Here is a 13,342-nt window from a genome sequence, read left to right as displayed (position 1 = left end):
TATCCCCTTACTATAACCAGCACAATCGAAGATCCCTAGTCCCCGGATTAAATCCTTATGAATAAAGCTGACTAAAGGACTTGAAGGACATGCCAGCTGGCTCAGCTGGCCTGTAAACCTGCAACCTGCTGCTGACCTATTTATAAGTGCTTATAAGAATACTAATTCCCCCGCTATAATATATGGCCTGGTCATCAATATTATTAATCATACTATCTAGATTATTTTATTCTGCTTCTCTTATACTCAGGATAATAATAAATTGATATAATTACTCTACTGCTACTAGTGTTGGAATTGGGTCGGGGCGGGTTTTTGGGTCGAAAATCCTGACCCAACCCGACCCAAATGTCCACGGGTTCAACCCGACCCAATCCAACACTAACTGCTACAGGTGCAGGACTTTAATATTTATCTTATCTAGATAAAACTTAAGAATAAGAGTAATAGTATCTCTGACAGCTCAGTAACATGATATAATATTTACTGCAGATATAGTGATGTCTTGCAGCCGGTGCCTGAGGCAGGGACTTGGTTTCAGGTATGTTGCTTGATCAAGCTGGTTGACTAAGAGTGAATTGACTGATAGAATTGATTTTGTAGGCCTACTATGTGCAGCTGCTCACAAATGCTAATCCGGCTTTCTAAGAATCTCAAGAGGGAAGAAGGGGTGTCCCGGGGGCGGACTCGGAAGGTTGGATGAGTCATTAATAGCATATCATAGTTAACTAACTAATATTAAGCGCCCTGAAAATTGGTATAATCAGTCCCCGGCAGACCGCTACAGCGAAGGCTTAGCGCTGTTCGAATTTTTGCAATATCAAAACGACCTAGGAGATTGGTGAGTCATGCGGTGCACGGTCTTGAGCATGACTTAGTATTTATTTTCGCTGTATAAAGTAGTCGCTAATCTAATGCTGTTGGATGTTTTTGTGTATCTCCGGCAAGGACTCTGTTGCTCTCTCTAATAATATTTAGGGAGATTGTCGTGACCCATGAGATCTCGGGGAATGTACCCAGACGAAGCCCTGGCCTAAACCAATAATGAAATACGAACTAGTTAGAAATGTATTCACACCAATCAAGATAGAGATAACTAGTATACCTTGGTCTCTTGTCCGTCGACATATCATTTTCTATCACTGTATAGTCCACATAGTCTTGCTGTACATGGTCGGAAGAATTCTTCACTGACCAATTCTCCATATCTGATCTTCTAATCTCCTTGATATTTCGGTTTATTCATATGAAATGTCCTATATAAAAATAGTTACAGCAAAAACAAGTACATACGACCACAGGGTGTGGAGAACAGGGCTTCCCGTCCGCTCAGCCGTACTTAAGCCACACGCCGGGAGGTTAGTAGTTGGGTGGGTGACCACCAGCGAATCCCTTCTGTTGTATGTTTTTGTTTTTGACGCGTTCTTTATTTCTATTATTATAGTTAATTGAAATAATGGCTTATCCATTCAGAAGTAGGTTTACCGTGAGTTGCTGTTACCTAAAATGCAACCAATCCCTGTCATCATGCTTAGCCTCATGAAATGGAAAGGCTCATCGCACGGCATGACAGTCTAATATCTCCGTCCACTCATAATAGGTTTCCCAATCATTCCTTGACCATGTACCACAGTACACCTAGACATGAACATGCCTTATTCCTCGCATCCGTTGAAGGGATGGTTGGTTCCATGGAACGAAAGCTGACAGCCGATAACCGAAGTGGCTTCGGGCATGGAACAACACCATTTTGGAACTTAGTCACATGCCGGTACGTCATGCATTAACCGACTGAGGATGGGCATCTTAGCTAGAACATTAAGGACTTGCATCTCGCCCGAGGGCCTCGTACTTGCACCATATACTTCTATGGCACCTTACAACCCCTGGCACTCTGAATGGACCACAAAGGCGACAACAAAGTGCATGATCGGGTATGTATGACGCTTCCATCTGTTGGTATGAATACCATATGCTCATGGTTATGCATAGCTGCTTTCCGAGCGCGACAAACGTATTCTCACTACCTATGGAAGGTTGCCTTGTGGAGGCAGTCTTGGCCAGCAGGTAAAGGTATATTTTCAACTTTTTACATTTTCGATCACAGCTGAAAGCAATCAGAAACGAACTTACTTCGATTCTGGAGATTATGCCCTCTCCGCAGCTCACCGAGTGACTGACAACGGCGATATCCAAACCGGCACGGCTCACCCTGTCCGTGAGAGCATTTCGCACCCCTTCGCACCGGTACCAAGCACTGGCAATGCTGCGAAGGAGGCTAATGATGGTATCTGTGAGGACAAGAGTGCAATCACACATGTTCCAAGGAGTCCTCTTTCCCGGAATCCGAGCTTCAGTGATCAGGATATATAGGCCCCGAGGGCAGAAAAGCCTGAATTTTTAGGATACCTCATAATGGTTGTTGGAAACTACCCCATGATGGAGGACTGGGTTGATGAGCTTTATTGCATACTATACGGGATCATACACTGGTTCCTCTTGACGCGTTTGATATCTGGTCAGTTTTCTCCCTGAGTATTTGATATCTTGCATAGATAACGGATGTTTTCGATTGGTTTAGCATATTTCCAGATTGAACTGTCCTTAGATATGTATGTATCTCGAATTAATTCCGCGCATCGGTTATGTGTCATGCCATACACAGTTTCGGTCACCGAGTCTCTGGGTAGACTTATCGACTTCGTCCTCGAAGTCAAAGAAAGCTTAATCAGTGAGGATAGTATTACAGCTCATAAGAAACTCACTGCATATATTTGGTTCAACTTTCCAAATTCCCACTCCCTTGTCCTGCCGAGCTTGGAGAAACCAGCAAGATACCGCCATTTTCCAGACACCCACCGAGGTCATCGCATATATCACTATTTTATGATCCGATGGCACCAAAGTCTCAGACTCCCTCAAGCTTCCGGTATGCCCGCTCCGGCACACGCAGTGACGCAGATGCATACTGATCCAGAAAGGCGCGTAAACTGGAACGGTCCGATTCGGATACGCAACTGCTCGATCGCTCTTGCTGACGATGTCTTGCACAACAATGCCAACACTGACGTAGGCCGTCTTCCGTCGAAGACTTTAGCGAAGGCGCACAAGCGGCAGCAATAAGGGCGATTTCTTCAATCCTGCTCCATAAGGTTGGCGCCACTAGTGACCGGAGCTGCTCTCCTTCAAGTACAATGACCCGTACATAGTAGAGCTTTACGCTGGCAGCAGCCGTGGCACAGAGTATCACAGACAGCAGAAAGGCGATGATGAGCCTCTCGCGTAGAGGTCGATGAAGTCTCCAGACTATGGGTAGTGGCATGATAACGAATATGACGTCGGTAAGGATGCCGATACCTGCCAACCAGGGTGTTCTATTAGCTGTATGTCATGCTTTATGAAAATTTATGGTAAGTTAGATACTTACCAGTATACACAAAGCCATATATATGTAGTTGAGGCGGAGCCCAGCATCTAGCGTCGGGGACGGCATCCCACATGGCACGTAAGGGTCTGCACTGTATAAAAAGACAGATGGTCGAAGCTAGCGCTGCTGCGAGCTGAACAGATACTGCACACCACAGAATAGCGTGCCATATATTAGCTCGGTGAAGTGATATAAGTATTATTGCTATTGAAACTCGTAACAGTGCACCTGCCCATATACCCGTCATTTCGTATGTGAAGACGAAGCGCAGGGCTTGGGCTCTGTTGCCTGGTGTAAGAAATTTGTCATATCGACCAAGGCCATAGGAAGCCGCTGCGGCCATCATGGAGTATGTTACAATCTCCAAGGCCTATTTATATCATCAGAACTGCTTCTCAGTGCTTGAAATGAGGTAAAACTACCATTGCTAGCGATAATATGAGATCCTCGACTCTGATCTTATATACTCGACGAAAGCGCGTGTACATTCGAAGAACGTATAAGGCCAGCGCTACAAGCAGTAGAATACCGCTAATAATCAGCGCCCTTGGAGCTGTAGTTGTATTGGCATTGTGAGGAACTTCTGCATTCATCTGGGTAGAAATCGTTCGCTGCTAGCAAGGGTTTTCATGCTCCGATGCGGTCGCAAAACAGGCAATATTCTCATGGCCTCAACATGTGATCCAAGAATTTCTAACAGCATCCCCGGGGGGTTTCTGTGATATTTGTTCGATCTTTTTCCCCATGTTTACCGTGAAGTTGTCTGCTTCGTTTTCCGCGGTTTAGATGGATCCCCGTTCGCGAGCCTAGTATCTGCAAGGGGTAGACAAGAATGGCTCTGGTAGCGAGGGTGAGGCATGAAACCATTAGGTCCATGTTGAAATAAATTCCGGTTCCCTTCAAAGTTAAACTGATCCATCACTTTACAGTCTAGTGTTCATCGTTGTTTGGGTGGATATCAACGTCACTAACTTTGAGATACACTGTGGCCAATGGAGGCCACAGATGAAATATTTCTGACTGGTAACATACGTAAGTGGAAGGTATATATTGAGTGTGATGTCTTACCAAATTTTGCAATGAAGAAGTTCAAGCCGTTTGGTGGAGGCATATATATTTTCGTCAACGGGAGTTAATATAGCACGAATAACGTGTAGCAACCTTATAAACGCGTTAAAATGCCGGTGTTAATATGACAGAGAGATTCAAGTCAAGTTCTGGCTAATAGAAAATAAAGAGATTCGGTATCCCGTGCATGATGGGGTCTGTTTTAGTATGCTTACAGAGAAGTCACGGTGAAGCTCACTATGCCGACCGGCCGCTATCAGGGTAAACTTGCGACCAGTTTCATTTTGGCATATAGAACACTTGTTAGCATATTGTACTTCATCCAATCCTCGATGGTCTAACGGTCATGATTTCCGCTTGTCAATCCCTTTCGGGAACAAGCGCGGGAGACCTGGGTTCGACTCCCAGTCGGGGAGATTCCTTTTTTGCCGTTCATTCGATCGGCTACGTACATATATATCATCAGCCCACATTGTGAGGCTTCGACCAACTATTGGACTCTACTTCAGCTGCCGCCCAAATCAGTTTGATGGATTGGCTTCAACAATCCTAGTACTAGTCCTGGAATGCCATTGTCTTTCAATCTCTGGACAGCTTACACAATTCTATCCCGTCCGGACCCTTGTTGTATTTATGCATTTCATATCCAGTATATCCAGCAATAGGATATACAATTTTCCCGAGACACCCATGGCCTTCCCGAATGATCTCTTACGATACTGTGATCGTCACAATCAGAGCCGACAAGACCCCTGCTCTCGGCATTTGTCTATTGAAAAGGGTCCACACCCCGCTTTAGTATAGCCTCAAACACAAAGGCTTGCTGAATACCGGTTGTTTCGCCGATATAGCTCATGCGATTAATGATCCAATCTCGCTGATATTCCGAACTAGCCATCTGCCCGGCATATAGCAAAGGCCAGAATAGGAGGTAGATACCGGCGATAGCGGGGATACCATTGCTGACTGTTTGCGTGTATGGTACACTACCAGACTTTACTGGTAGGTAATCACAGTATTGAGGCACTGAAGCACAAATGTCTGAAACGACCTGTTGCAGTATTATGACTGAGTGCTGATACTGGACAGCATCGTATAGAGAAGTGTCCAGCACACTCTCCAATTGCTGCTTGATCTCACCATGCAAAAGTAACCGACATGTACGGATGTTGTTCCACACACCTGCGACCCATGCATCAGGATACACATGATACTGCGTTCCCATGACGAGTTCAGATGTAGTCACTAACTGGATGACCCGAAATTGCCAGGCTTCGGGCATGTTCCCCGCGAGCGAGCAGAGGTTCTGGTCTATTTCTTTGGCAGATGCAATTATTTTCCCAGGATCGCAGAGCGTACGGTCCTTGACCATTGCACGGAAATAGGACAGTTGTATCATGATATCCGATAATATCCATGCAGGATCACAAGTATCCATGGAAGCAGCAGTGTGGCGGTGAAGCTTTACCAATCCCATGGGTATTCGAAAAGAGCGCATTAAGCATGTCACTGAAATGCAGAGGAGGGTTTGACGAAACAACTGAAGCCCGGGACGAGATTGCACAAGTCCCACCCCTCGAATGTCCAATATCGACGCTACACCTTTTAAGTGAGTCACTCTTTGATAGGGGAAGTCCTCACTCTCACAAGTCAGAGCCTCAAAGGTGTTTAGGAACAAAATCGAGATAAAGGTAGCATTCTTTGCTGCTTCATGGCATGACAATAAGGCTGCATTGATATGTCGAAGCGCTGCAACGTAATACTGTCTGGCTTTCTTGAGAAGAGCAACATGTTGAAACTTGGTAGCGTAAGCTGCTAGCGCAACAGCACGGAGGCTCGCGACAGCTCGTTGCTCATTCATGACATCATCGTTAAATGTGGATAGATACTCGAAATGGCCCCGAATGAGGCCGGTGTTATGGAAGGTATGAGCCGACATGAAGAACTCGATCGCACGAAACTCTGTGGACTGGACTATGGTCCCGCCTAATATGTTGGCAGTTGATAATGCAGGACTTTGTACCCTTGCCGTATTACATATAACCGGCAAGGAAATTGTTGCATTGGGAACATAATTTGAGTCTGGATTCTCTGGGTTATGATGAAGAAACATCCGCTCTATAGTATCACCATACTGTGGACATTTCCAACCAGATTTTAGGCATTGATTGCAATGCGGTCGCGCCCGGTCGCACTGTTGGGTCCACCCGATAAGCATTGATATAAAGTTAAATAGGATATAACCATAGAAAACAAAGTATTAGAATGAATCTAATGAGCAGTACCTTGATCTTTCTCGTCCTACAGACCTGGCAACCTCTTGAGAATCTCCCGTGGCGGACCATTCTGATAGTATCGGCTGGTCCGATACCAGCCGTGGATTAAGATCGCTGTCGTTCATGCAACGGTAGCAGGCAAGGCTACATCACATAGAAGATGCTGCACAAAGACGAAATCCAAGACGTAGAGATGTAGGCAAATAAATGACTCATGCTCATAGCATTACTGAGAAGAAAGACGAGGGTGAACAACTGGAAGGACAGATAGAGACTCCCATCACATGTGCTGTCAGCGCTAAGCCCTTTTGGAAGGTATTGCGAGGGAGCCAATCACAGTGCAGCTAGTGATATAATCCTCTCTGAGTCTACTATCTCGGACGATGGATGCTGGTCTTTTCCATAAGACATTTATCATCATTAGAAATTCAGAACGATTTAGCTCATCTGTAGGGGATAAGGGTGCCAAATATAAATATGTGCTCCTTTCCCGAGTAGACCAACAGTCTCCAGGCTCTCAAAAAGCACCATCTCATTGGCATTTCATAGAGTACAGTTACTGCTTATAACCAGTCCCCACGATCCCAAAAACCCCTTTACTCCTCTTCTGCTACCTCACATTACAGGACCTCTGCTTCTCAATATGTCCGAAGACAAGAAGCTCCTCGTCGTGTTCGGTGCCACGGGCATTCAAGGTGGCTCGGTTGCTCGAGCAATCCTGGCCGATCCTGCGGCATCAAAGCAGTTCAACATCCGGGCAGTTACCAGAGACCCTTCCAAGCAGGCTGCCAAAACTCTAGCTCAGCAGGGTGCGGAGTTAATGAAGGTCGGTCAGACCCAACAACCCGACTGGACTTGCGGTGCAAGGTCATTGATAAAGACGACGATAGGCCGACCTTGAAGACAAAGACTCTCTTCGCTTAGCTGTCAAGAATGCCTATGCTGTCTTTGCGGCCACCAACTTCTGGGAGACTTTTGATGCTGCCGCCGAGACTAGACAAGGTATGAACGTGGCTGATATTGCTAAGGTAGGGCATACTAGTACATCTGCGGAGCTATGCTAACACCAACAGGAGCTGGATGTCAAGCATCTTATCTGGAGCAGCTTACCTGGCATCTCACGGAGTAGGTAACTCTTTTCTCTTCACCCATTGTGTCGTTTTTCGTATTGTTGTGATTTGTGGCTAATGAAGGATAGTCACCAATCATAAACTCACTGGCGTGGTGCATTTCGACAGCAAAGCTCGTGTTGACGACTACATCCGTCAACTCTCGATCCCGCACACCATTATCACTCTTGCCATCTATGCTACCTTTTTCTTCGAGATACTGACACCCCTTCCAACAACACCCCCTTCATACGTGCTAGCGTTCCCTGAACCAGCAAGCGCCCAGACCAAAGTGCCCATCATTGACCCTACTGCTGACCTGGGTAAATTTGTCAAGGGTATCCTCCTAAATCCTGGCAAGTCGCTCGGCCAAAACTTTAATGTCGCCGGAAAGGAATATACTTTCGAAGATATTATCGCCATCGCAACGGGTACGGGTATAGATATAAGCTTTCAACCGGTGGATAAGGGGACCTTCAAGGCCGGAATGACCGCCAAGGGATTTCCCGACGTTGTTTGTGAGGGTGTATCTCAGGCCGCTCAGTATATCCAGGAGTATGGATACTTCGGCGGGGCCGGATTCGAGGAAAGCCACAAGGCAAGTTATTAATGAGTTTTGATTATGCTTCCTCGTAGTTATGAACAATACTAACTGCCGTTGCACATTGTAATAGGTTTTATTGGAGCCCTTGACTACACTGGAAGAGACTCTGAAAAACAGCGCGGTTTTGTCGCAGTTGAAGAATCAAAAGTGATTAGTCGTTAAACAAAGAACTCAGGTTTTCTTGGGGAACAGAAGCTATTAACTTCAATTTCTTGATTGGATTTCGATTATTTGGGCATCTGCGCCACGATTTGTAACAGCACATTGAGTTCTTTGACTAGCTATATCGAATATTGCAAACATTAAATACTGATTACGGATCTGCAAAATATTATCCAGTCCATATTCCGCAGTCAGGATGATATAGTTCATAGTTCCGGAGTATCAGGAAAGATTGGCATACTAGACGCAGTTAGTCAAGGTTACCAGCCAGTAGCTTTTCAATCACCAAGAAACTTACATTTCAGGATAACGATCTCCCACAAAGTTGGCCTTCTGAACCAGATCCCTAATCTCAGCAACCTCTTCGTCACTCAATCTCACATCGACCGCTGCAGCGTTCTCTTCTAGGTACTTAACACTCCGGGTACCTGGAATGGGAATAACCTCCGGACCTTGAGCAAGCAGCCACGCCAGCGCAACCTGCGACGGCGTAGACCCATGTGCCTCTCCAATCTCCTTGAACCTCTCCACTATATTCAGGATTCTATCCATGCCTTCAGAATACCTTGGAATCATGCATCGAAAGTCCTGCTCTCCCAGGTCACTTCTCGACTTGAACTGGCCCGTCAATAACCCCCGACCCATGGGACTATACGCCACCACAGCAATGCCCAGCTCGCGACATGTACGAAGCACGTCAGACTGGGGAGACTCAATGTCCAAGCAGAATGGACTGTACTCAGTTTGCAGTGCTGAGATGGGATGAACAGCATGTGCACGGCGCAGAGTAGCAGCGGAGACTTCGGAAAGACCTAGGTAGCGAATCTTCCCTTCTCTGTATCCAACATCTCACGTAAGCAACCTATTATAACACATTGAATGTTATAACTCACCTCTTCAACTGAACCATAGCCTCCACGGTCTTCTCAATAGGAGTCACCCCGTCCACCCGATGACAATAATACAAGTCAATAGTCTCAACACCCAACTTCTCCAGGCTCCTCTTACATGCCATTCGGACATACTCCGGGTCAGATCGAATACTTTGCTGCATGTTGGCATCATAGCTAAGACCAAACTTTGTTGCTAAAAAGATGTCTTCGCGCTTGCCAGACCGCTTGAACCACTCCCCGATGATGGTTTCGCTGTCGAAGTAGATGTCAGCCGTGTCCCAGAATCGCTGTCCAATGGAGTGAGCGTGGCCTAGGAAGGCGAGCTTCTCTTCCCGGGTGTTTTGTTGGCCGTAGGCACCGGCGATGCTCATGGTACCGAGGCCCACGGCGTTGACCAGGGGGCCGTTATGGCCTAGGTTGCGGAGGGTGGACATTGTTACGCTGTTTGGTTGATGTAAAAGTAGACTTACTACTAGTAGTAAACTTGGATATAAGCAATTTAAAGGATAGATGAGGGATAGTGAATGGGTTGAAAACAAGAGGAGACGACGGGGGATATAAAGCAGATATTTATACGTCCTTTATGGAGCACGTAGAGTTCAGCAGTGACTGGATCTCTCGTTTTTCTCCAAGCATCTGTCCCTATTGTAGGACCTAGATCCAGGATTTCTGAGGCATAACTCAAGCACAGATGAGGCTTTGACCGGCCAGCCAATCACGAGCGTGTAAATGCGAACCGACCAATAGGAATCGCCGAAAAACGAAGATGGCCCATTCGGCATCATGTTGAATTAGTTATTTATGATGGAAGCTTTGGGGGCACAGTACTACGAGCAGGCAAATCAAATTACAAGAATTGACACCTAGGTACTCAAAAAAATTACCTTAAGCCAATATGCGCACCGAAGTTTCAAGTGAATAACGTGTACAGTAGCCACATCTACTATTCCTAAGAAATGCCTCGGAGTTCGAAGGCCATAATACCGACTCTATCCGCCGACTGATAAGTGATAAGACATGATATCCCTATTTACGACAGATAATCTGCGCACTGGGAATGGAGATCCAAGCATCCTCATCCTCCCCCCACTGACGCCAAACAGTAGATATACTCTCGAGCTCTTCCAACGTCGCGAATCCATTTACTAGAGCCCCCTTAGCAAAGGCCGACTTCAACGCGCGTTCTTGCCATGTTCCACTCCACCACTGAACCTCTTCTGGCTTCGTAAAGCACCACGCGCTCACAGTACAATCGACCTTCGACTTCTCAAATCCAGCCTGACGTGCCCAGACATGCAGGTACCGACCTGCATTGGGCTCGCCTCCATTCTTTCGAGCCACCCGATCATACAGCTCCAGCCAGCGTCGCAGTCCAGGGAGTTCTGGGTACCACCCGAAGACCGAGTAATCTGACTCGCGCGCGGCGACAATACCACCAGACCTGCAGACACGGCGCATCTCCTTCAAAACATTCACGGGATCTCCCACGTGCTGTAGAACTTGGTGGCAGACGACCACATCGAATGATTCATCGGCGTAAGCCAGGTTGTTGGCGTCACCCGTGACGAACTCGATGTTGTTGATTCCTCGCGATTCGGCGAGCTGTCGGGCGCCTGGTAAGACATTGTCGACCATTTCCAGGCCCGTAACGTAGCCATTCGGGACATAAGTAGCCAAGTCCACAGTGATGGTGCCTGGACCACAGCCGATGTCTAGGATCTTCATGTGGGGTTGGAGGTGCGGCAGGAGGTATTGAGCGGAATTGAGGGCGGTCCGTTGTCCGTGGGACCGGAGCACGGAGGCATGATGACCGTGAGTGTATGTTGCTGTCTCAGGCATTTTGCTCTTTTTTCCCCTGAGATATGAATGAAGATTTGTTGATGAGAAATGGAATGGCATGTATTCGTTGCTTCCTTTATAGCTGCTGTGGATGGCTAGCCACGGGCCGATATCGGCGGAGCTGTCGCTCGCTGACTTAGGTCAACGCGATCGGCATGGTTGCATTTCGGAAAAGGATTCTCCAGCCAATATATGGATCAAGTTAGATGCAGGGAATGGTAAAGTCCAGGCGGAGTTCACTCTTATTGCATGATCGCGGTATCCTTTTGATCATTGCTGCGGGCGGACATCGCAGCTCCCGCACAACCATCTCCGGTCATTGGTGACCGACCCACTTGGGTCATGTTTTATGCTTGAGCTTGAATATGCTTCTAGTTCGGAGTCACTTCTGCTTGCTGCTTACATGAAGCCCTGACCGAATTATTGAGAAACTAGGCCTATTAGAGTACTGTGATTATAGTCACAGTCTGATCTGGACTGGTGCCATCACCATCTTAGCCCGCAGCGATACCGGAGATGATATGGGAATTGAACCCTACATGTTGATTATCCGGCGACAGTGCCTCCTATTGGGACCCATATCTTTCTCAAATGATGCTTCTGAGACCTTCGGTTTTGCTTTTTCAGTGCTTTGATTTATTTACCACCTCGAGGCTGACACTCTGGCTTTTGCCACTTCTTGACGCTAAAAGCTTTCGTCGGCTACTATATCCAAACCTGCTTCTCCAGTTCCACTTATCATATTAGCAACTGGGATTCTTCCGCTAGCCCAGTCCAAGGCCAGGTACCCGCCAATAGTACCTCGTATATCTCTATCATGATGGCTATAATAGAAGGTGCCCACAAAGGAAGATGACAATTGGGGCTGTTGTCGTTCATTCCTTTCAGTCATTCTTTCACACCGCAACACGGTCTATTCTCTCCCAAAACACACCATTACGTTCTTCTGATCAGTTCAGCCATTGAAATTATGGGGAGAACAATAGCAAGGTTTCTGACTTTTCTGCTACCCCTGACTTAATTGACTGCGGCTCTGACCGTCCAGCCAGAAGCAGCAGCCAGGGTCTCAGTTGAGACTTCGACATCTACCTATACCGACACAGTGACCAGCACAATCACCAGTCTTTCAGCTCTGACAACCATCACTACCACCTGTGCTACCCAGTCATATGCGGACCCATTCTGTACCTTGAACGGTGCTTGGTCTCTCGCCGGCAACTGGTTCCAACAATGGCGTTCGGGCGTGTCTCTAGAGGGAGGGACGACTGTCACCGCGGCGAATTGCGCATCTTTCTATGAATGCGAGTTGATATGCTGTCAATTAAGTACTGAGTGTAACGGCGTCAATTACAATACGACGATCCGTGCTTGCTACCTCCTAACTGGCTCGCTCACTGCTACTTCTGCTGTCTCTTACAGGGCGGCGATGCGCTTCACCACCAATCCTTGCACGCTTACCGAGACTTCTATATCGACGGGCCTTTCGACGCAAACATCCACCATCGTGTCTGTCTGTTGTGACATACACGTCAACAATTAATATACCAGATACATCATCCACCCAGACTGGTTCCGTGTTAGCTGTGCCAACTTCAACATCTCCAGTCGCAGTATCCAGTTCTATCCCCGCAATTCCCAGCAATCGGGTCACCTCCCTGGGAACCACTGCTCCCTCATCGATCTCCACCTCAACACCTGTGATATAATTGTCGTCGGCTTCTGTACCTGCATCTACAGTTGACACTTCATTATTCACGACCTCATTATTCACGACCTCGGAAAAGTCATCCATGCCAAACCAGCCATCCGCTGCCGCAAGTTCCTCCATCGCTATACAGCTCAGCAACTCACATTCGCCTTCATACAGCGATGCTCTTACATTTACTCCGAGTTCAAGATTTGCGAAGTCTACTGCCTCGCGTCCTGCAATCATATCAAGTTCGGCTTCATCTCTACATCCAAGC

The 13,342-nt window shown here is 47.0% G+C and overlaps 7 protein-coding genes and 1 non-coding gene across 8 annotated transcripts; 3 read left to right on the top strand and 5 right to left on the bottom strand.

Moving 5' to 3' along the window:
- Positions 1-1,898: 1,898 nt before the first annotated feature.
- Positions 1,899-2,373, top strand: BO83DRAFT_427939 (uncharacterized protein; the record flags this gene model as incomplete). Its single annotated transcript, XM_025535382.1, has 3 exons — positions 1,899-1,934; positions 1,993-2,073; positions 2,122-2,373. 3 exons carry the CDS (start codon positions 1,899-1,901, stop codon positions 2,371-2,373), a joined length of 369 nt encoding a protein of 122 aa, XP_025387324.1.
- A 535-nt stretch (positions 2,374-2,908) lies between these two features.
- BO83DRAFT_427938 (uncharacterized protein) lies at positions 2,909-3,770 on the bottom strand (the record flags this gene model as incomplete). The annotated part of the gene is made up of 3 exons (XM_025535381.1): positions 2,909-3,357; positions 3,428-3,571; positions 3,656-3,770. The coding sequence occupies 3 exons, from the start codon at positions 3,768-3,770 to the stop codon at positions 2,909-2,911; spliced, it is 708 nt and encodes a 235-aa protein (XP_025387323.1).
- A 1,051-nt stretch (positions 3,771-4,821) lies between these two features.
- On the top strand, positions 4,822-4,911 carry BO83DRAFT_t171. Its single transcript has one exon. It is a non-coding gene; the product is annotated as a tRNA-Asp (tRNA).
- A 95-nt stretch (positions 4,912-5,006) lies between these two features.
- BO83DRAFT_339777 (Zn(II)2Cys6 transcription factor) lies at positions 5,007-6,989 on the bottom strand. Its single transcript, XM_025528557.1, has 2 exons — positions 6,781-6,989; positions 5,007-6,689 (listed from the first exon to the last, which is right to left on the bottom strand). The coding sequence occupies exons 1-2, from the start codon at positions 6,838-6,840 to the stop codon at positions 5,265-5,267; spliced, it is 1,485 nt and encodes a 494-aa protein (XP_025387322.1). The 5' UTR covers positions 6,841-6,989; the 3' UTR covers positions 5,007-5,264.
- Positions 6,990-7,414: 425 nt separating this feature from the next.
- On the top strand, positions 7,415-8,490 carry BO83DRAFT_446924 (NmrA/HSCARG family protein; the record flags this gene model as incomplete). The annotated part of the gene is made up of 4 exons (XM_025536624.1): positions 7,415-7,597; positions 7,662-7,799; positions 7,845-7,896; positions 7,970-8,490. 4 exons carry the CDS (start codon positions 7,415-7,417, stop codon positions 8,488-8,490), a joined length of 894 nt encoding a protein of 297 aa, XP_025387321.1.
- A 350-nt stretch (positions 8,491-8,840) lies between these two features.
- On the bottom strand, positions 8,841-9,973 carry BO83DRAFT_446921 (aldo/keto reductase; the record flags this gene model as incomplete). Its single annotated transcript, XM_025536623.1, has 3 exons — positions 8,841-8,886; positions 8,945-9,481; positions 9,540-9,973. The coding sequence occupies 3 exons, from the start codon at positions 9,971-9,973 to the stop codon at positions 8,853-8,855; spliced, it is 1,005 nt and encodes a 334-aa protein (XP_025387320.1). The 3' UTR covers positions 8,841-8,852.
- A 499-nt stretch (positions 9,974-10,472) lies between these two features.
- Positions 10,473-11,406, bottom strand: BO83DRAFT_379198 (class I SAM-dependent methyltransferase). The gene has a single exon (XM_025531446.1). The coding sequence runs from the start codon at positions 11,376-11,378 to the stop codon at positions 10,566-10,568; it is 813 nt and encodes a 270-aa protein (XP_025387319.1). The 5' UTR covers positions 11,379-11,406; the 3' UTR covers positions 10,473-10,565.
- A 1,385-nt stretch (positions 11,407-12,791) lies between these two features.
- Positions 12,792-13,206, bottom strand: BO83DRAFT_427933 (uncharacterized protein; the record flags this gene model as incomplete). Its single annotated transcript, XM_025535380.1, has 2 exons — positions 12,792-12,890; positions 12,970-13,206. 2 exons carry the CDS (start codon positions 13,204-13,206, stop codon positions 12,792-12,794), a joined length of 336 nt encoding a protein of 111 aa, XP_025387318.1.
- Positions 13,207-13,342: the final 136 nt, after the last annotated feature.

Source organism: Aspergillus eucalypticola (genome assembly GCF_003184535.1).
Source record: "Aspergillus eucalypticola CBS 122712 chromosome Unknown BO83scaffold_15, whole genome shotgun sequence".
In the NCBI taxonomy this organism is placed as follows: domain Eukaryota; kingdom Fungi; phylum Ascomycota; class Eurotiomycetes; order Eurotiales; family Aspergillaceae; genus Aspergillus; species Aspergillus eucalypticola.
The sequence above is the reverse complement of the archived record's forward strand: the minus strand, read 5'-3'. Positions and strand labels throughout refer to the sequence as shown.

Excerpts from the sequence above, each read along its gene's own strand:
- BO83DRAFT_339777 (XM_025528557.1), bottom strand. The coding sequence starts at position 6,840 with ATGGTCCGCCACGGGAGATTCTCAAGAGGTTGCCAGGTCTGTAGGACG. Across the intron at positions 6,690-6,780 it reads GTAGGACGAGAAAGATCAAG|TGCGACCGGGCGCGACCGCA; the intron begins GTACTGCTCATT and ends TGGACCCAACAG.
- BO83DRAFT_379198 (XM_025531446.1), bottom strand. The coding sequence starts at position 11,378 with ATGCCTGAGACAGCAACATACACTCACGGTCATCATGCCTCCGTGCTC.